We start from the raw sequence: 21,575 nt of genomic DNA, 5'->3' as shown, positions 1-21,575 counted from the left end.
CAGCCATGTAGGAGACCTTTGGGATGTAGGGTAATACTTATGATCTCACATATTGAAACAATTACTTGAAACCGAGTTCTGTTAATGCTTGTGTAAATAGAATATGTTTATGTTTGTGGTATTTGGCAGATGCTTTTGTCCAAAGCGAACATACCTGTAGAAATCCTGTAAGTGCAGCTTGACCCTGGTGTCATTCCTCCAGCACTGCAGCGGTCACTGACAGTTTTTTACAATCACTTTGTTACTATTTTCAGAACCGTGATGTCATTTTTCACAACTCTACACAAAAACTCACAACCAATGATCAAAATGCACATTTTTCAAAACTCTAACCCTTTTCTCAATTGCTTGGATGCAATACACATAAAACTTAGATCATTTGTTCATTCAACAAAAATCACCTGTTCAATATGACACAACTTAACATCAAAGTACTACTATTTCAAAAGGCAATTCACACATTACATTTCAAATGAGTGTCTATTCATTTCCTTACAATGATCTAACTATCAATTGATACAACTGCTCAAAATGATAAGTAACTGTTGCATTACTCTTAATGCATGGTTGTATGGAAACAGACAAACAATCTTTGCTGCAAATCATGAAAGTTTCAAGATACTGTAACAAGATTCATTGTCACCAATTAGACTACAATATCCATGAATGTAGCCTAATATTTTACAATGCTTCATCAGACACTGTGTCTACTATGGTCACTGTCACTATGGTCCCAAATACTGTACCACCTTTCAGACTATTTACAGTATTGACAGTACTGCACTGTATAGATGCAGGCCCCTGATTGTTTGTCCAATTCTGCCAATTTGTCACTGATTGGGTGCACATTGTGGAATGAGTGATAACCGTTTTGAGTCTTGTGTCTAGAGTTTTGAAAAATGACATCAAGGTTCTGAAAATAGTAGCAAAGTGATTGTAAAAAACTGTAGTGTCAGGAGCATCATGATGCTCAAGTGCTGATGGGCTCAGGAAGTGGCGTGATCTGCTCTGCTGAGAGACACCGGCTGGCTGCATGAGGGTCTTGAATGGAGGGGGGAGATGAGATGCTGGTGTGGTGTACTGTGGTGTGTGTGTGTGTGTGTGACGCACACAGCCTCCTGATGAAGATTCTGGACATGCAGGCTGTGTGGTCTATAGTTTGAACTGTGTTCACGTCAGTAATGGATTGTCAACATAGAAGCCACTTACAAGGGTGTGGGAGTGTGAGTGGGCACGTGTGTATGTGTGTGTGGGGGGGGGGCCTTAACAAGAACTGCGAAAGGTTGAATGTAGGGCTGTGTGTGTGTGTGTGTGTGCGCTGTTCAAGTGGACAATCATAAGCCCATGAGCCTTTGAGTCAACAGGTAGGGATGGGTGAAGTGTGTGTGTGTGTGAACATGTGTGCGTGGGAGCTGCTTTTCTCTACCAGTGAATGCAGGTAATGACAGATATGTGGGAGAGCACAGGCAGGTCCTAATGCTTTATGTGAGGGGGAGCAGTAGGCCCTTTGAGCCGGAGAGTAGAGCCAGAGACTTTCTAATGACGAGACACAGCACTCATAGAATCTTCCATAGAAATGTATGGGGTTAGTTTGTAACACAAATATGGCAGTCTTATACACATATCCTGTCCCTTCCGCCACCAGAAGTTGACATGTGAATCGTGCCAATCATGTGGTATGTTGTGAATACATCGTGCCAATCATGTGTTGTGATCTTGCAGCTAGAGCGAGGTTGGTGTCGTGAGGCCTTGAGCATTCGCAGTTCTGCCTGAAATAGATGGCCGATAAGTGCCCAAAGTGGCTGCCGAGTGGAAGGACTTGCCTAAAAGGACTTTGGTAGAGCTAGTCTACAGCAGTCACTCTAAAGCACATGGACAGCAGAGTTGTATAAAGTATCCAAAACCCACACTTGAGTAAAAGTACAAATATTTGATATCATTATTAAGTGTGCGTGTGTGCACTGCACATTACACCAGGATGGGTAAAATGCAGAGAACAAATTTCCTCACAGGACAACCCCCTTTCCAGTAATCTATAAGCATGCCACATAAGTATTGTAAATAATAGATCATTTAAGACTTTTACTTAAGTATGAAAGTAGCCCATTATAAAACAGACTTGTACTTGGAAACTGTGGCGCTTGTTTTCATTTTCACATTATTTGAGCCTACTTACTATTTATTGCTGCTAATGAAAATGTGGTGGAGTAAAAATATACATTTCATTGAAGTATGAAGTAAAAGTTAAAGTAGGAAGAAAAACAAAAACTCAAGTAGATACTCAATTAAAGGAACCATATGTAAGGTTGTGGCCAAAACTGGTACTGCAATCACTTTCAAAATACTGAAGAGCGGTGTATCCCCTCCCCCTCCCCCCTGACTCGAGGTTGCCAACCCTGATGGCGAAACACTACTGACTTCGTGATTAGTAGATAGGTGGAGGGTGGCGCATCAGGCCAAAACACAACATGACATGACAAAACACATCAACATCAGTTGAGGGCTGCAACTTCACTTTTTAAATGACAATATCCTGGCCGGACTACTGTTGTCAGTGATATAAGTATTTGAAATGAACATGATTTCTTAATGTCTAGTGACATATCAGGGCCATTTTATGATTAATTGAAATATTTTTCTTACATACGGTTCCTTTAATACTTCAGTATTTCTACTTTACATCTCTGATGGACAGCATGGTGTCACTCACATTTTGAAAAAATAAAGCTAAAATTGGTCAGCACCATTGGCAAAATGTAAGCGTCTTTGATGGCGAAATGTAAGTGCCTTTAGGAACCAGAGCATACAGAGCACTAACCATATTTATAAATTTGTCTGGGAAGACATAAACATGTAGAATTTGAAACAGATAAGGCCATTCAAGTGTGTCAAAGGCCCTTGTCCTTAACTATCTGTCTTTTGTGCACCTTTCTATCACTGTGTCGGCATAGGGATGATACTTTAGAAATGCAGTCCTTACTGTAGATATCACTGTTTTTCAGTTCTTATTTTTACTGGGCCCCAAGTAACCATATGTGCGCTAAATATCACAATCATGTAGAAGAGTGGCATAGTTCTCATTTTCCAGTTCTTTCAGCCCCTCTGTTGTTCACTTTTCGATTCCATCATATTTTCAGTTTAGCCATTGTGAGAGGATGGCTATGGATTTGGCTGTCTTCTCACATCACCATCGCAGACAGTCGTTCTTTGTGCCATATTTTAAGAAATGCCCTTGTGAGAGTTAAAGTAACACAATGAGGGAATTTCCTTTTACGTTCAGTTTCAACGTACTGGATACCGATTTAGTGCTAAGGAGGTACCCAATTTGTGGACAGATGTTGCTGCTGGAAACAGCAAAGCTAAATGGCACAATAGGTGTTCTGGGCATGCGTCAGTGTTGAGAGATGCAATTCTGCCAATTACAAGCCCACGTATTGTCAAAATGAGTTTGAAGAAAGAGAGACGGCTTTATGTTGCTTTAACTATCCTGCTCGGTCTCTGTCCTGTTCCCCCAGTATTGACGGTGAGTATGTCCCAGTGGAGGGAGACGAGGTCAACTACAAGATCTGCTCCATACCCCCCAAACATGAGAAGATCCAGGCCGTGGACGTGACCATCACGCACCTGGCCCCCGGCACCAAGCACGAGACCTGGTCTGGGGCCGTGGTGGACCCATGAGGATGCTTCCTAGTGGTCGGAGGGAGGAAGCACACCTCCCTGGGAACTGCCAAGTGGTGTGGTCTACAAGTGGAAATCCGAGTGGGTTGGGGTTGATTTATTTTTGCAGTTTTTTTTGTTAGTTTTGATTTGTTTTTTTAACCCACATTCTTGAACAGTGATTGGTTTAAAGGCAGGTGGGGGTGTTATGTTTCGGATCTAAGTATATTACCCTGCCAAAATGCGAACAAAAAAAGCTTTTGTCTTGTTTTGAGTGTAGTTTCAATTTTGACATTTTCCCTCCCTTGTTTAACATCAATATTGTCCTCATTATCACAGTTGTAATGCTACTGAAACAAACATGCTCATCAGCTCTGACACTTAAGATGGATGCATCATGACCATTAGTAACATGTGATTTTGGTTTCCAAAGAGGAACAGTTATCCAGATTGTATTGTGGGTATAACATGTGTTCTCAAAATGTTAACTGAAACTGCAAAAGCCTTAAACTTAGATCTAGTATACAGATCCAGCTTTAGTGATATTGCAATGGATTTGTTTTTACTTCTTTTTCAGGGATAGAAAAGTGATGAAACACATGCCATGATGGTGGACGTATTATTTGAATTTAGTTAAGTGTGAAAATACAGCATCTTTAAAAGACTTGCTCAGTGGTGTTTGTGTGTTTTATGTACTCTTGGTTCAGATCAATGCCATGGAAATGGCTTACTGTACACTATTTTATTTTCCTTTTTTGTTTTGCTTTGACTTGTAAAGAGACTTTAAGTATTGAGAAAGGCACTATAAATGCAACTTTGAATTATTAATTATTAATAATAATTAATGTCACAGAAATAACCCAACATTCAACTTAGATTTTTCAAAATTACATAAAGATTTATTCCTCTTCAGAGAACATGGAGACGTTTCTAGACAACAACACCTCTAGAACTATTTCATATTATTTATTACATTGATAATTATGAATTTTCAAGTTCACATAATGGTGTAAACAAACATAGCAATGCTGTTCTTCATCTTTGTTAATCTATTAACAGGTAAATCACAAATCTCTATATAATACAGATTCCTTTTAATTTATAGAACAATAAAAGACAGGCACGCCTAGATGGCAGCGTACTCTGAATTGGAGAGACGCTATCTGGTCAGTCCTTGCAACCTACGTACTGGAATATCTACAACTCCAACTCCCATAGGCTAAAAGTGATGTCCACAGAGCATTCCACCTGTCCACAAACATTTACAAAACATTTAAGGAGGCATTCAAGAGAAAGATAAAACATGGCTACCTTGCACTGCACACTGACACCGAGACTTACTGTAAGCTCATCATGAGAATATGCCATGGCAGAGGGTCACTAAAACTGGGCATGACGTGCTGTTCGGTAAACTGTACATACATATACATATATATATATATATATATGTATATATATATATGGATATATTTCTCAGCGTAGTCTATAACAAAAGTGCACCCTTCAGTAGATTCATAACTACTTTGTACAGGTTTGAATGAGCATGGTGGTTGAGAAATGGCTATTGTTATGGATTTTCGTTTAGCATTAAAGGGACAGTAAAATATGCGGAATCATAAGGGGGCAAGAGAAAGGAAGATATAGCCTACTTGTTAAAAATGTATTGATGATTCTGCTAATATTTTTTTAGAAATATTCACCACAGAATTCTCTGTCCACTTTCACTTTCAACAGTCCCGTCAAATCATTCTAATCATTACTTTTGTTGTCTGTGCATCTAGACTATATCAATACCAAATACTCAAAAGAAACCAAAACATGCAGCACTTCGCACACGGTCTGATTTCGGAGACATCAAACGAGTCCACATCATCTGGTAAAACGGAAGGATTTTCTTAAGGGGGGGTCATGTTCACCTGTGTACCAAGCTAAGCATGAACAGGATGCAGGGTTGCCATGTTGATTTAAGGGTTTCTAAGCACGCTCATAACTGGGTGAGAGTAGGGTTTGGCTGTCTGTCTATGTGTATGTGGGACAGGAGGAAGAGCTGATGCATCGCTCTGGACATTTGCCAACTCGTGAGCGAAGTCTGGGGTCTGTGGGGGCAGTCGAATGCCACCTCCAGGAGCCTGTCTGTCATTCGACCAGGAGAGGGACAGCGCTTCACTGTAAGGGCTTCAGGTAAACGATGCCAGGACGGGAACCACTGAGCTCAGAGGTTCATTCAGTTAGCATGAAGATGGAGTTGTCACAACGAGACCGTCGTGTGCTTGTCTTTACTGCAATTCCACAGAAAAAAATAACGTTTTTGCAAACCTTTTGGGAATCTCATAATGTGATTTGAAAAATGATGATATTAACACCCTAAGCAAAGACCTGCATGTCATATGAGCATAATCACAATTCCGATCACGATTTTTGTCAAGTCTTCCTAGCATTCAAGTGGGGAGTTGGGTGAATGCTCAAATGTTCACACCATGGCTTACCACGTGGCTAAAATATTGCTAGGTATTCTTTTTCAGTAGCCGTGTGGCTGCCCTGAATAGGACGCAACAAATGCAAGGCCTTCTCAGTGATGCTCTGTGAACACCATATGAGAATCAGGCAAAAACTACAAACACCTGACAGATGAGCAACTTTGTCACCGGTGTCTTGAACTAGAAAGTTCTATAAACATAACGACTCAAACATAAGCCGCAATACTGGCATCAAAAAAGCTAACGATACCTGTGCTCTCGTCCTCTCTTCTGCTTTTGAGAATTAAACATACATGTTGTACTAACCTCAGCAAGGTATGCTTAGGGCTAAAGTGAAGTTAGCTGTTAGCAGCCTTCGCTGAAGCTGTTAGTCTATTGCTGTCATTAACAGTGATAAAAACCAAACGGTTGGCAAAAGCAGATATTCAAAATATACATCTTGTGCTGTTTTGACCCAGAAAGATAGGAGGAGTTTTGAGTGACATTATCCACCCAAAAGCTCCTTGTAGTTGTGCGGATCTGGGAGTAAAGAAGAGGCAGATAGATGTGTGCCTCCTGTGGAGGAGCATTTCTGAGGAAGGAGAGAAAAGATCAGGGCAAGGAAGAAGAAGAAGAATAAAAAGAAATAAACATGTGTGAGAGGTTTAATGTGTGCTGGACTGGGCTTTGCTGGGATGGTTTGCGGCGGAGCAAAAAGCCCCATCCTGTGGGCTCGAACCTCTCTGTGCCTCTGCAAGACCCGCAGGACTGCCAAGCTACACGCTACGCTAACACCCCATCCACTCCGCCCCCACCCACCCCCCCGCCCCGCCCCGAGGCCAAACATGCTTATTTGTAATCCTGCAACACGTCGTTAAAGATGTTGAGGAACTGGTGCACGTGGTACTCCTTGAAGACTAGCGCCGGGCGGAAACGGATCGACCGCTCACCGCAGCCACCGAGAAGAACACCTGGGTTTGAGAGAGAGAGAGAGAGAGAGAGAGAGAGAGAGAGAGAGCAGTGAAGAAGATGAGGGGTCGGAGGAGGAAACAGACACCAGAGATCGTTAACACGCTGCAGTCCACTGTTGACCAGAGAGGATCACAGCACGATTCAGCTTGAGGACCCACTCAAGCCATGTCACATGTACCAGGCTTTTGACCTTTGAATAGCTAGTTCAGGGGCCTCATTTATAAAAGTGTTGCGTAGAAACCATCCTTCAATTGATCTTAGATAGTTTCTGGAATGATCATACGTGTGATTCAGAGAAAACAAACGTACGCACAAAAAAACGTGCGTACGCCACCCTTCCAGATAGCCTGGGTGTTCCCATGCTGCCTTGCACGCGATTTGATTCACGCTGCTAAGGCAGCCTGGAGACCATGGAGCAAATTTTCGCCTGAGATAGGGAACCAATCACAGAACAGGGGGGAAAGCAAGACGATGATGAGCTATGCACAGATGCATTTGATAGACATCCGTGGCACCCAATAAACGGATCTGGGCATTTTTTTCAAATACGAGAAAATGAACGTTTGGTTCCCAGACCACGTCTCATTGAGAAGTGGTGGCGCTAGCCAGGCTACCTTCCAGATGTGCCCATTATAAATCACAAATGAACGTCAACTTGTGCGCAGCCGGATGGTTTTAGGTCTCCGCCTTGTAAACACCCACTCATCAATATCATTAGCATATGTTTTAATGAAATCAATGGCCTAAAAGTTGTAGCCTATGTAAAAATATATATTGAAAACATTGTATAGGCCTAGCCTATGCCATCTGATGTTAACTAGCCTATATGCGTCAGTTCGAATAGCTAACTAACTAGAATTGCGGTTCCGAGGAACTGCAAGAGTGGGTTTGATCAGGGGCATGGAACTCGGCCTCGGCGCAGTCCACCTCACCGAGATTGCAGAATTCATAGTTCACCCACCTCTTACCACTACATCCCTGGCACAAATGTACTTTTCCTCTCCTAAACGAGGGCAATTGGACATGTTGTGGTCAATATTAGATTGGTGAGAACACTAAATATACTAGATCACCTGTAAGAATGTTTCAATCATTCTATCGTAGGTCTTGGTGTTTTTTTTAGATATTATGAAATAAGTAAGCTATACGTTTTTTCACTTTCTTAAGTGGGCTATAGTTCTCATTAGCAGTTTTATGCTAAACCATGAAACATTAAGCTGCGTCCAAAAACGTCTTTAAAAATCTTCTGATATTGATCATGCATATGGCAAAGAAAGACATGAGATCGTTGGTCTTGGAATTTTGATCGCACTTAGACCTTAGATTACTTGCAGTACCCCGGCATTACCACAAGGAAATGGTCGTACGTCAAGTTTGAACCTGACGTGGAGATAAGCACTTTTCCACGTAAAGACGGCTTTTATAAATCTGAGCGTTGGCATGGATTTGAGCGTACGCACGGTCTAAGATCAAATCTGTGCGTAAGAACGCTTTATAAATGAGGCCCCTGGTCTTGATTAGCAGATACGTGGGCGGTAGCACATTTCTGTGGTGCCAGTAACACTGCTCTCACCCTTGTTCCTGGCTTTCATGATCAAGCTGTTGCGAGTAGGGTCATCTCGGATGTCGATGGCACAGAAGGTGCCCTGACCACGAGCACTGCTCAAGAGGTGAGGGTACTGGGCCTGCATAGAGAAAACGAAACACGGTCAGGTACCTGGTCATCACTGACTCCTACAGTAGAGACATTTACACAGATACAGCTTACAGCACAAAAGCCCACTGGGGCGCACAGATCCATTTTTCATATGCCCACACACACTTCAGTACTTCACTCTGGCTGTCTTCCTCTGAATACATCTGTGTCTTTTGTGTACACATGCGCATAAATTAAAGCTTAGCCGGTTACTTGACAGTATCGACATAAGAGTGACATGTCATGAACGTGTCATAAACAAGCCATAAACGTTTATGACATAACGCTTTAAGTGTCATTCGGTTTTTGTCATAACAAGGGTTAGGGTTATGGTTCATGGGTCATGACATTGTCATGTCAGTCTTATGTCAATACTCTCAAGTAAAGTGTTACCGCTTAGCCTTATGAACCAACTGCCCCTCAAAGATCTCTCAGTGATATCACAATAGAGAATAGCCTTAAGTAACTGAAGTAGTTGCTCTACATAAACAGGTTTCATTATGTGAGGGATAACGGCCGACGAAGTGTGCTGTTACACAGAATTAATGGACGTGGGCGAGAGGCAAAGAACTCCCCTACGCACGTATTGCTTATAGTGGCAACCCACTTGGGAGCTACAGAGACTTTGGTGTAAGTAGATCACTGAATGACTCATGCAGGTTGTGGGTTCTAGAGCATAAAAACTTTATCAGTAGAAACACAGATGAAATACACAAAAGCAATAACTAAAATTATAAACTTATTCAATTACATCTACTATTTACTGAACTGTGATTACTAATACCAAAAAACAATATAAAAAACTGTAAGAGATAATGTGTCTGCCAGTCTTTCATTGAAAAAAAAAAAAAAACAACCAAAAAATAAAAAAAATAAATATATATATATATATATGGTATTTTTTACTGCTCCAAAATATATAATTTGTCTAATGCTTTTGTTGCCATAGAAGCCAACTTTACACAAAGAAAACGTAAGATTCCGGTGCGTAGAGAGCAAACAACATAATAATATGAAAAATGTAAATCAGGAGCACTAAAACCTGGTCATTACTCATTTTTGTTATTCATTACTCATATACTAGTTATTATCGAGAGACATCTGGTCTCCGAGCCTCAACTTAATGGCCCCCACTCAATGTAATGGAACTTTCTGTGGTGTTTAATAATTGCGAAACTCCCACGCTGTATCTATATTTTTAATGTTTATTAATATGAGCTGTCCCGGTTTAAAAATAATAAATTGCAAATGATAAATTACTGTAGCAGGTGGCATCCTAATTTTAATCTTTCAAGATGTGCTTTTAAAATATGAATATTTCTGTAGTACATTTTTGCTTACTTTGCTTGTTTCCACCCGTGTCTTACATGGACTTGCCTAATATGCAGTGTAACCACAGTGGGCGTGGAAACATGAAGCCGTCTGTGGTTGTGGACGCATACCTGCAGTGCATAGAGTCCCTGGAGCAGGGTCTTCCCCGAGCGCGTCACCTCCTCCAGGAGGCTCTCCCGCTGGATCACGTTGAGAACCTCAGCCAGGAACAGGTTCTTGGAAGGGTCTCCCATCCACGTGTTGAAGATTCTGTAGGCCTTTTGGAGTGACATAACAAACACAATCACACTGGGCAAACAAAACCCCTTTCTGCATTCACTGAGACTCCCTTTGTTGTCTGGTTAGATAACCCATCCTGTGAAAATTACATTAAAAAAAGCGCACAGACTATGAGCTAACACTAGATGGCACCAGTGTCCACCAGAGCAGAAGCTTGTGTAACACACAATAGGCTTTGACACTCATAACAACATCTACAGCCCTCACACTGGTATGATGATTATGTACACGCTCTGTTATTGTCATAACATAACGACTTCCATCCACTTATGATGAAAGGCCACATATAATTCTTACGACCAAAAAATAAAGGCACAAATGAAAGGCATATAATTCTCGAACACAGACCCACCTTGTCGGCCTGCAGTTCGTCTTTGTGGTAGTAGCCTCCCGTGAGCATCTTCTTGCTGAAGGAGACAATTTCAGCAGGGTCGTCCATGCCCCAGTGCTCGTGGGCCCAAAACTTCCCCGTGGCTCCACCGCCTGTCTGAACCTCATCCACATGAAAGGCAGCGCCATGCTGGAAACACACACACACACACACACACACGCGCACGCACACACACCGAAACACACACACACCAAACATGTCAAAGGTGTGACACAGAAGCGAGGACCTTGATTGACATGGTTTTAAGAACTACCAGTTCCACATATGAGCTTCAAAATATCAACAGAAGAACCTCCTGTTTATATGACTCCCTGGCAGAGGATACATCTAATATTTCTGAAATGATCAAATTTGATTTCCTTTTCCTCAAGTTGGTCTCTAGGCTGCAGCAGAGGGGAAACATTTACTGAAATGCTCAGAATTGATTGCTTTCCATTTTTTTAACTTCTCAGAATAAATTAGCTTCTCTTCCAGGTTGGATTTTTCCTTATTATTTTATGAGATTTATTAAGAAACATCAAAAGATGATTTTGTTACCCTCGTTTTACACATTTTTACCAGGGGTGCCAATAAATATGGAAGGTGCTGTAGCTTCATCTACCACACATGAGATGGCAGTCCACACAGGGTGTCCATACAGACAAGATCTAATCTTCCCGTTTCACTTGACAGCGCTTAACAGCATGTTATTTCTACAGTAACACCTTCTGCTATATTAATGGCTTCAGCTCTCCAGAAACGGGAAACAGCCATCAAACACCCAGCTTGTCTTGTGTGTATATGTGTATGTGTGTGTGTGCGTGTAGAGATATCACTCCTGGACAGTGTGGCATGCTGACAGTTGCAGCTGGATGACTGTGAATTTGTGTGTCTCACCTTGGTCGCAATGTTCCTCAGCTTGATAAAGAAGTCGGCAGAGGCATGGTTGTCCCCCCCCTCCGCCTGGATGGGCTCGATCACAATGCCAGCCACTGGCTTACCCTTCTTTTTCCACTTCTCAATCAGGTCCTCCACCTACACACACACACACACACACACACACACACACACACACAGGTTTTGAGACTCCACTTCATTTAGTGAGGTAAAGGCTCATTTTGGGTTGACAAGTTTTTATAAGGATTACGGTAATATGAGATGACAAGCATGGCAGCGATTGAATAGTTTAATTGGATTTAGACTGATAAGGTTTAGCAATTATCTGTATGCCAGGTGACTAATGCTGAACTCTGGCACTGTGTGCAGGGGAGAGGTTTTACACATTGACTGATGGCCAAAAGGCTGCAGTCCCGCATGACTAGAGTAGCAATGAACTGACACAAAAATATATTATTGGGACTGAGAGGACACTATGACCCTTACGACAAAGGCCATAGCCTACGGTTTATTTGAAATCATGGCAAGATTAAAGAGTGAACACTGTCCTAGCCTGAGGTTAGGAGATAAGAACCGCAGAGCCTGGGGAATCGGCCTTTGGAACACCAACGGAAAAACAATAATGATTCCAACTTCTGCCTTTTATAAGCGATTATACAACTTTTCTGCGTGCAGTGCACAGAGCTGAGAGGTATCCATGCTGGCAGCACTCTAGCCTCGGAATCGGACAAATCTCAGAGCTCATTTCTTTTACTCCCCATCCATCCTTCTGCCCCCTTCTCCCATTCAAACTGATTTATACCTGGCAGAAAATGACCAGACCAATCACAATGGTCTATGTGATATGGGACAGGCTTTGTACAATGACAGACCACACAACACTGTTAAGGCACATAAACAACCAATGGCTGCTGTCAGTATTGGGGGATGTTGTATTTTCTTCATAGATCACATCAGATAAACGTTAATGTTCCCGGGAGGGAAATTTGTTTTGGGCATCAGTACCCCTCACAGCTATAGTACACATACATTAGTGCAACATCGTAAGACTCAAAGGAGACTTACAGACAAATAAGTCTGCAGAATGATTTTTATTCAGAAGAGTTATTGACGGGAGAAAGGAGAGCTTTTAGCGGTTGCTTTTGAATCTGCTTGAACTCTATAACGTCTCCCTGAGGGTGAACCTTCATATTTGGAATGGAGGATTTGGGAAGGGCCAACTAGAATATTGTGTGCCCCGGTTTACTACTGTCTCAAAGATAGATGGAAGGGATGGGTAGTCTTTCCTTCACCTTCAAAACTTCAGTTTTCACAAGTTTCTCTATTTTTGATTTACACTGAACAGTGAGAGTGCCAAATCAGACTGCCATCTAATCAAACGCTCTAACACTGTGTTACAGAAAAATGTCCTTATCTTTGTACTCACGGCAGACAATCTAAGGCTTCAGAGAAAGTGCAGTCTTTGAGCCAGTTAGGCACATTGAAAATCCACATGCACATTCCATTTGAATAGATTACCTTCTTATAAGAAGTCACCTATTCAATTGCTCTGTCACCAATGACTACCGGTTCATTTGTACATAGAGTACTACATAGAAGAACAAACAATTGCACAATTGTAGAACAACTGGACCTTCACTAACAATATTTATTTGTTTGACTCGTTTGACAGGATTGGGTAAAAGTTGAATGTACCAACTTAAGTTTAACTTACCCGCTGAAAATTGAAAACGCACTAATAGGGTCCAGACGACTTCATCAATCGATAACTGGTCTAAGGTTAGCAAGGCAGCACTGACCTCCTCCAAACAGCGAGCTTCCTCCTGGGCGTTCTCCCGGACAAACTCATCCAGCGGGTATTTCAGTTTCGGGAAGGGTGCAATGGGCCAGTCGAAGGACGGAATGTCCAGCTTGTGAATGGCTTTGGAGTGTGTGGTAGCAAGGCAACCTTAAAAATAAACAAATAAATAAATGAACAGTATAAAACTTGTAGCACTGATGGATCAGGATAACACTAATGCAGAGGAACACGCTTGGACACTAACAAATCAAATTGTATAAACTTGCTAGTTAGAATTCATGACATTAATGATTCAATCTATGAAGCATTGTGCCACAAGCATTGATCACACACACACTGTGTGCTTTCAGAATAACATGCAGAAATAGTACAAGTACTTATGACAGAATGTGTTGAGGTGCTGCTGGAACCTACCCAGAGTTCTCCCATGAAATCCTCCCATAAAGGAGAGGATACTCAAATCTGGACAGCCTGGGCTCTGTGTGGGGGAGAGGAAAACTGCTTAGTCATGGTCAGCACAAGGACAAGAGAGAGAGAACATGTTTTTATTTTTTCAGATCTTTCAAAAGAGAAGTGTGTGTGTGTGTGTGTGTGTGTGTGTGTGTGTGTGTGTGTGTGAGTGTGTGTGTGTGTTCAATGACAGGTAGTTTACCTGATTGACCATGCAGGACGTCACCTCCTCATCAGATGGGATGTTGTGTCCTCTCTCTTTGTTCTGGAGAAAACAGACAAACAGAAGATAAACATCGGCTAGGTGTATGCACATTAATCAAGAAGAGTAAATGTGCCAGGAGGCCATTTTACATCTGCTGTCTCTGGATTAATGTTGAGGGGTCATCTTAAATGGTTCCATAACCGTCCACAACCATCCGTAATTTTTCCGTAAACAAGCTTTTTTTTTTGGTCCATCAAACACAGAATGCTGCAGTAGGAAACCTCAGTCAGTTACGTTATGAAGATGCGAAAAACACAGAAAATCAAACCTGTTCCGAAAACGTTTTTTGGCAGGCGACAGTTTTGGTGTACAAATGTGACACTATGTGACATGACGTGATGTGTTGGATGTATTTTTAAATCGTCGTGATAATTTTGCACAAAGAATACAGACCCGGAGTGCATGGGCCTTGAACCTATGGCTTCCCATCAGGGAGTGCTTTGAGTGGCATGCTGAGGTGGGTGTTGCTTGGTTTGTTCCACTCACCCTGTACCAGATGAACATGGCCTTGTAGGCATTCTCATTGGAGCAGGAGCCACACGCCATCGTCTGCACACGGGACATACCACTGGGAGCAACCTGGAGAGGATACAGGGCATCAGAAACACACACTCTGGTGGTGGAGACACAGACACACACACACACACACACACACATACATACACACACACACACACACACACACACACACACACACACACACACACAGAGCAACAAGCAAACTCGTACACACTACACATATTGTCACACAAGAACCATCATATAGACTGACAGTAGACAAACACTAAAAGCAGGAGTTCTATTATCATGGTAAAGAAGTGCAGAGCCTTGAGGAGGCTGAAGGGGACAGTTTTATAACCAGTGTGCACACATCCTGTTCCAAGAGGGGAAAAGTGCATACTTGGAATACCTCCAGACAGTTCTGTTGTATTGCACCAGAGCTCTCCACTCTCTCCCACTCTTGCCCGCCGGCCCTTCTACTCGCCAAGGGCATGGGGACTAAAGTTCAACTCACAAACTTTACAAACGACAATTCCCCAGTGTGAGGCCTTTCATCCTCTCGGAGTGGAAAAAGGGGAGTCATTAAAAATTCAGACTGGGTGTTCGTGAGGAATACAACAGGGAAAACACTAGGAGAAAATTAAAGACACTCACGGACAGAAGACTCTCATTCAGTTTCTCTGCAAAGTTCTCAGGTGGCAGGATACCAAGAGCTGGCCGGTTGATAAATGAACTCTGGGGGTAAAAAAAAACAGAAATAAGTACAGCCTGTGGGCCCAGAACTACTCTCCTTAAATGCAATCCTCTCCAACAGCATTAACTGCATCCCAACAGTGATATTGCATGTAATATACACCAATGTTGTGCTCTTGTAAAATATCCCACAATAAGAGAGAAACCTGACGCAATGTAATTGAAGTCAACAATGAGACTGCAACACTCACACACACTTTTAACAGCCTCAACTAGAACATACAGGCGGGATACACCAAGTACACAACTGAAGTGTTCCATTAGCGGAGCGGGAAAAATATATTTTTTGCAAATGTAACACGTCTGGTGTAGCCAGTTCTATTAATTAGAGCGGAAGCTAATTGTTGTGGCATACGATCCGGAGAACGGGACGCATCAGTTACGTCACGTGTCTCGTGTAGCCTGCCTGTTCAAGGTCTCATCCAGCTCTGCTCCATCTGGCCTCTCCTCTCCTCCCCTCATCTTCTCAGATTGTCCAGCTCCCGCCGGATGGTGGCTGAAATTGGATGTCACGCTCAAACTATAATATGCCCGCTGATTGGCCAGAATGATGACTTACCAAATTGTGTGGGTTAGCCATGACTTTCATGAGAGCAGGATGATTGTAACCTGAAACGATAAAACCAAACCATCAAAATCACATCTGCGATAATGAGAGGCAACATCCCTGAATATGATCAGAAACCTAATAATTTGCAGATCTACTAAAGAATAAAAACACACACACACACACACACACACACACAACACACAACACTTCATTATTACTTCATCACATCACATTTAGCAGACACTTCTTGACCAAAGTGACTTACATATGTCATTGTATTTCCCAACATTGACTTATTTGTGGCGGCCCACCACAATATCAACATTGACCACCACACAATGATTTTCCAGGTTGTACTAAATTGTGCTTAAATCTGGTTAGCACCATAACCATGCTGCGCTAATTTGCTAAATACTGTTGCACAACTGGTTCTACCACATTCGGGTCCGAGTGCCCACAGGGACCCGTGTTCGAGTCCAATCCCGATCCGGGTCATTTCTCAATCCCACCCCATCTCTCTCTCCCACTCCCTGTCCGCACATGTGATAGAAGGCATATGTGGTAACTGGTCAGAGATATCCATCTTAAAGGCAGAGGCAGACAGATGCTATCTCTTTCCATCAAGGTGCAGGTTACATGTCGTCACCCGTCGCAGTGCCTATCTTTAACAGCAGGGGGCGCCTTTGAGGCAGTGAATGAAACTGAAAGAGGCTGGTCTCTTGAGATATCAGTGGCAGGAATTTCAGCTGATATCTGCTGAGATACACGCACGCACACACTGAACTGGACGTGCATTCATAAGTGTTTGCATGCACACACACAGGCAAACACACACACAAATACACACACACTGAACTGGACACACATTCACATGTGTGTGCACACACACACACAAACAGGAAACTAAGGAATGACAGGTTTCTAGACAGATTTACTAATAATACACTCAACTTGACCATCAACTCTCACAAGTGAATATCCCTTTTCATTGACTATGAAACATCAAGTGTATCAAATGCCCAGTAGGAACATATCTTCATACATGTAAACAGACCTTGAGGCTTAGAAAACTGCATGTACAAATAAGACACCTAATAGCGTTCTCTCAACATTTCTCTCTCTAAATATGTAAATATGTACACAGATAGACCTATGTGTGTGTATGAATAGAGATTGAGAGAAAGCAAGAGATGAACCCATATACTATATGTTCCTTATAAACAGAGTTTAATGAAGGTTAAAGCTACACAGTCATTTTTTTTTGCGTCTGTGTATTTCATTGTAGTGCAATACACATATTAGACTGTATCCATTTCAGTCAGGCAACATTTTCATGCTAAATTACATGCTAAATTCCACAAACCCTATCGGAAAAGACAAACAGAGAGGAAGTGCCAGAAATGAGCTAATCTAGGACACCCCACCATCTGCAGATCTCCCACGGCTCTCTCGCTGTTGATCTATTCAGCAAGCGACAACGTCTAGAACGAGCCTCCTATCAGAGAACAACCCCCTAAATTCACTGACCTCGCATGAACCCAGCTGCTCGGCCACTTAAGGTGGAGCCACTCTGTGGGACTCGAGTCTGCATTCACAAACTCCCTCCGTGAGCTGACATGACACCTTAAAGATCAGCTCAGTGTGACTTGCAAATTGGGGGGGTGAGTGTCCCAGGACAATAAAATGATGTAATGGCAGGTCTTCAATGTCTACTGTAGAGAAAGAGAGAAAATAGCTCACTGCAGTGTGCAGTCAGTAGCCAACAAATCCAAGAGAATGAGAAGTCAAGTTTGTATCTTGAAGTAGAAAAAATAGGTCACTATTGACACTGTATTCTCAGTGCTGAGCTCTACATGGGAGACAGAAGTGATGGGTAATTGTGTGTGTTGTGATGTTGTGTGGACTCTGGTAGCTGGAGTTGTGAGGATGAAAAGGAGGCTGCTGGATCATGCAGAGACTCCCTGCACATCACCCAGCTCTAGACCACTGCCACTCACACACACACTCACACACACACACACACACACTGACACACAAAGACACACACAAACACACACACTAACACACAAAGACACACACACACACACACACACTGAGGGATGCCTGCAAGGTTTGGACCATTCTCTCTTTCTCTCAAGCTAACCCTCTTTCTGGTAAGGCTGAACACGCAACATGCAGATGGTGGGATACACTGCAGGGTGTGTGTGTGTCTTTGCCTGGGTGTATGAGTGTTTGCGTGTGTATGAGTGTGTGTGTGTGTGTATGAGTGTGTGTGAGTGTGTGTGAGTGTGTATGTGTGTGTGTGTGTGTGTGTGTGAGTGTGTATGTGTGTGTGTCTCTCTCAACACGCTAGGCTCCATTCTCCTCAGCTTGAGTAACCATGGCAGTGTCGCAGTGTTGCTCTGCAGCGGGGACATGGGGGAGGGGAACTGCCACTGCCAATCCTTCCTTCAATCATCACACCCCAACACACACACACACACACAAACAAAGCACTTCACCCTTACCCCACGAAATACAGTACTCTACTTTCTCTCTCTCTCTCACTCACACACACACACAAACACGCTTTTTTCCCCATCCAATTCAAAGTGTGCATTGTGGAAGATACGTCCATCTGTTCCTAAATGTCTTGTTTATATTATGATGAAATGAATGGTGAAAAATCCATATAATCCTTACACCAATTCTGAATGTCATACAAATTAAATCTAATCACTGCAGATCACTATTAGTGATCTTTACACTTACGGGTAGAGAAGGTGTTATGTGTATTTCCCATCTGTTTGTGTACCAGACCGGTGAAATACAATGTGGTTATACTCATTACACTGCAGAATTACCTCTTTCCTATATCTGGGACATGTTCAAGCTCTTCTCCGCCCTCCATGAGAAGGTGAAATCATCAGTTTAGAAACTTATGTTTGTAATCCAAAGTGATTACAATTTTACGTTATGACAGAAAATGTTTTCCTGGCTTTATGTTTATATTCTGAGCAAGTGTTTAGCAGGTGCTTATGTTTTGATCAAGTGCTCCTGTACTTTGTGACTCTTCACATGCTGAACCTGGGTCCTGTAACCACCTTGATCAGAGATCATCTAAAAAGGAGATTCCAATCTTCAGGTGAAAAAGTGTTATGGTCGTTGTGAGGTCTGGACTTTTGCACCGTAAATTGTTTTTTTGTTACAGAATCGTATGGGAGAAGTGGCTAAGTACCGGTACCCTGAACAAAGTCGTATTCTGTGAAGCCACTGGGGTTCCTTTCAATGACAGTACCTCTGTCTACCATCTATCCCTAAAACAAATAAAAAGACATTGTTTTGTGAGACAGGGGACAGTCCTACTCCATTTGAGTTAATTTGAATGGTTTATCCTAAGCTAAAGTTAGGAAAATGTTCTGTGTTGGTGTCGGAGAGTTGATATGATTGGTTCAGAGTGACACATGTGACCCAAGCTAAAGCTAGTAAGCTGTTACGTTTTTGTTTGTGACCTGCTAAGGGACTGTTCGTTATTTATTGAAGGGGCCACCGTAGGGATTTTGAGTGTTTCAGTCAAAAGTTGCATGACCCTCCCTTGCCTGCTAGAAATTTTTCAATGACCCTCCGACAGAATTGTCAAAAAAGACATGACCCTCCCCCGTGCCAATTGTCGCTGTCTTCCGCCCGCACTGCTTTGCGCCATGAAGACACACTGTGATAACGTTCTTAAATCAATCTCTCCCGGGTCTACCAGTCCTTCCTTTTCAAATGTGTTGCACCTTTTTGCACAATTTCACAAATAAACATATGTGATTAATAATGTGACAAATAATCCCTGTGCAAAGGGACCGAAACAAAGCATGCCAACTTTTTCTGTGTTTAGGAAATTATTTTAACTTTTCTCCCGCTGTCTTGCCGTTTTAATATTTTCCCGTAGAATATCCCATATTTTAATACTCTCATAACATTATCCCTGCCATCAGTCCTGTCTCTGTGTTGCCCTGTTGCTACCCCCTCGCCCTTCCAACGAAACAGATGTCTTCAATTCATCGTTTTCCTTGCTTGAAGGCGAACTTAGAGTGATGTTAACCTATTTAAGTTTAACACCGTGATTGTCGTGAGAGCACGATTCATTGGCGCTTGCAGTGTTCACCGTCTACGTGCGCACCTGCCTACCATCAGCTACTCAGCTACTAGAGAAAGAATTTCCTCTGTTTGTATGTTCACTCCAAGTTGGCCTACCATAACTTACCAACTCTGCACTGTAGACCATAAACTGGCTGTTTATATTTTTCCGTGAAATAACCAAATGTTTTTGTTCAACTTTATGAAGCAGAATTACGCACTATAGGCTACTTGGAATGTAACACATTTTTGTTTGCGCTGGAGAGAGAATGACAGCGATTAACAAATTGCACTTGTTGCTGTTTACCAATAAATACTATATGTTTTTGCAAACAACAAAAACAGAAAGAATGGAGACAGCAAAGCTAGAGATTGGGCAGGAACAAGGTCAATTGGTAGATATGCTTGTCAAAACGTTAGGAGCTGGATGTGGATGAATGAAGCACAAGTATGCTTTACTAATGTTAAGCATGCACACTGTTTAACGTTACACGGTATACCAAAAGTAAACCAAAGGTAAATGCAGCCTTTTTAGGGCTGTGTAAAGTTGACCAAATTACTGTAATATAGGCTGTTAGGCGTGAATAAAGTAGGCTGCTTTTTTGCTACAACTGCAACCCTTCCGACGTTAATGGGGACGAATGTTGACATTTTCCCGTATTTTGGGTGAGAAACCCGGGGCATCTCCCTTATTTTCAATGTCAATGTTGACAGCTATGCAACAAAAGAGAATGTAATATGTCGCCAGAAATCACATTCCCTCTAGAACTTTTCCTAGTGCCTAGATGTCCCTCAGTCTCCATTGAGTCTCTACGAAGGCCGCAGCGTGAGGCCTTTATCTTGCTACTCTGCAAGAAAGAAGGAAATGAGGGGTAAACGTGGTGTGCAGAGAGGGATGCCCGAAGTGTGAAGACTGAGACTGAGAGCTACATGGAAAAATATGCACCAAACAGTCCACATTGACATGTTGCTGTTTTCATGATTACAAAAGTTGGGTGACCCCCCCCCCCCCCCCCCCCAGACTAAAAAAGTTGGGTGACCCTCCCCTCAACAAAGAATAAAAAGACATGACCCTCCCCTATTTTCCTCCGGTGGTCCATTCCATAAATACCGAACGTTCCCTAAGTTTCTATCTTTCCCTATAAGAACATCTGTGGCCTTCAGATAGAGTATACTCTTATGCAATGGCACCATAGTAACCAAAAGTGAATTGAATAGCATCAGATTTTGGAGAATTTTTGTGAAGATCTCACACACAGCCGCCCCCCCCCCCCCCCCCCCCCCCCACACACACACACACACACACACACACATCATGCACTGTGGCAGGATGGACTGCATTAAATAGAAGTGTGGTGTGAATATGAGACATGATTGAATAAAAGTTCATTAGCTGGCCACTGCGGCTCTGCGGCTGACTCGTCAGCGCCGGAGGGGGCCTTCGGTGCGCCATGCCGAGCGAGACCATGCAGACAGGCAGAGACAGTCTGGC

The 21,575-nt window shown here is 42.6% G+C and overlaps 2 protein-coding genes across 5 annotated transcripts in view; one reads left to right on the top strand and one right to left on the bottom strand.

The window, feature by feature from the left end:
• Positions 1-4,324, top strand: part of carhsp1 (calcium regulated heat stable protein 1) — a 32,749-nt gene extending 28,425 nt beyond the window's left edge. For both annotated transcript variants that reach the window (XM_042085690.1, XM_042085689.1), the window contains exon 4: positions 3,516-4,324. In XM_042085690.1, coding sequence (XP_041941624.1) covers positions 3,516-3,678 — 163 coding nt within the window. In that variant the 3' untranslated portion in view covers positions 3,679-4,324. The remainder of the gene's footprint in view (positions 1-3,515) is intronic.
• Positions 4,325-5,422: 1,098 nt separating this feature from the next.
• Positions 5,423-21,575, bottom strand: part of abat (4-aminobutyrate aminotransferase) — a 32,298-nt gene continuing 16,145 nt past the window's right edge. For all 3 annotated transcript variants that reach the window (XM_042085565.1, XM_042085564.1, XM_042085563.1), the window contains exons 6-16: positions 15,989-16,038; positions 15,331-15,411; positions 14,662-14,754; positions 14,113-14,175; positions 13,875-13,938; positions 13,459-13,607; positions 11,660-11,797; positions 10,745-10,912; positions 10,224-10,370; positions 8,659-8,770; positions 5,423-7,084 (exon numbers count right to left, since the gene is read on the bottom strand). In XM_042085565.1, the coding sequence (XP_041941499.1) occupies positions 6,963-7,084; positions 8,659-8,770; positions 10,224-10,370; positions 10,745-10,912; positions 11,660-11,797; positions 13,459-13,607; positions 13,875-13,938; positions 14,113-14,175; positions 14,662-14,754; positions 15,331-15,411; positions 15,989-16,038 (1,187 nt within the window). In that variant the 3' untranslated portion in view covers positions 5,423-6,962. The remainder of the gene's footprint in view (positions 7,085-8,658; positions 8,771-10,223; positions 10,371-10,744; positions 10,913-11,659; positions 11,798-13,458; positions 13,608-13,874; positions 13,939-14,112; positions 14,176-14,661; positions 14,755-15,330; positions 15,412-15,988; positions 16,039-21,575) is intronic.

This window comes from Alosa sapidissima, chromosome 3, assembly GCF_018492685.1.
Source record: "Alosa sapidissima isolate fAloSap1 chromosome 3, fAloSap1.pri, whole genome shotgun sequence".
Taxonomy (NCBI): Eukaryota; Metazoa; Chordata; class Actinopteri; order Clupeiformes; family Clupeidae; genus Alosa; species Alosa sapidissima.
The sequence above is the reverse complement of the archived record's forward strand: the minus strand, read 5'-3'. Positions and strand labels throughout refer to the sequence as shown.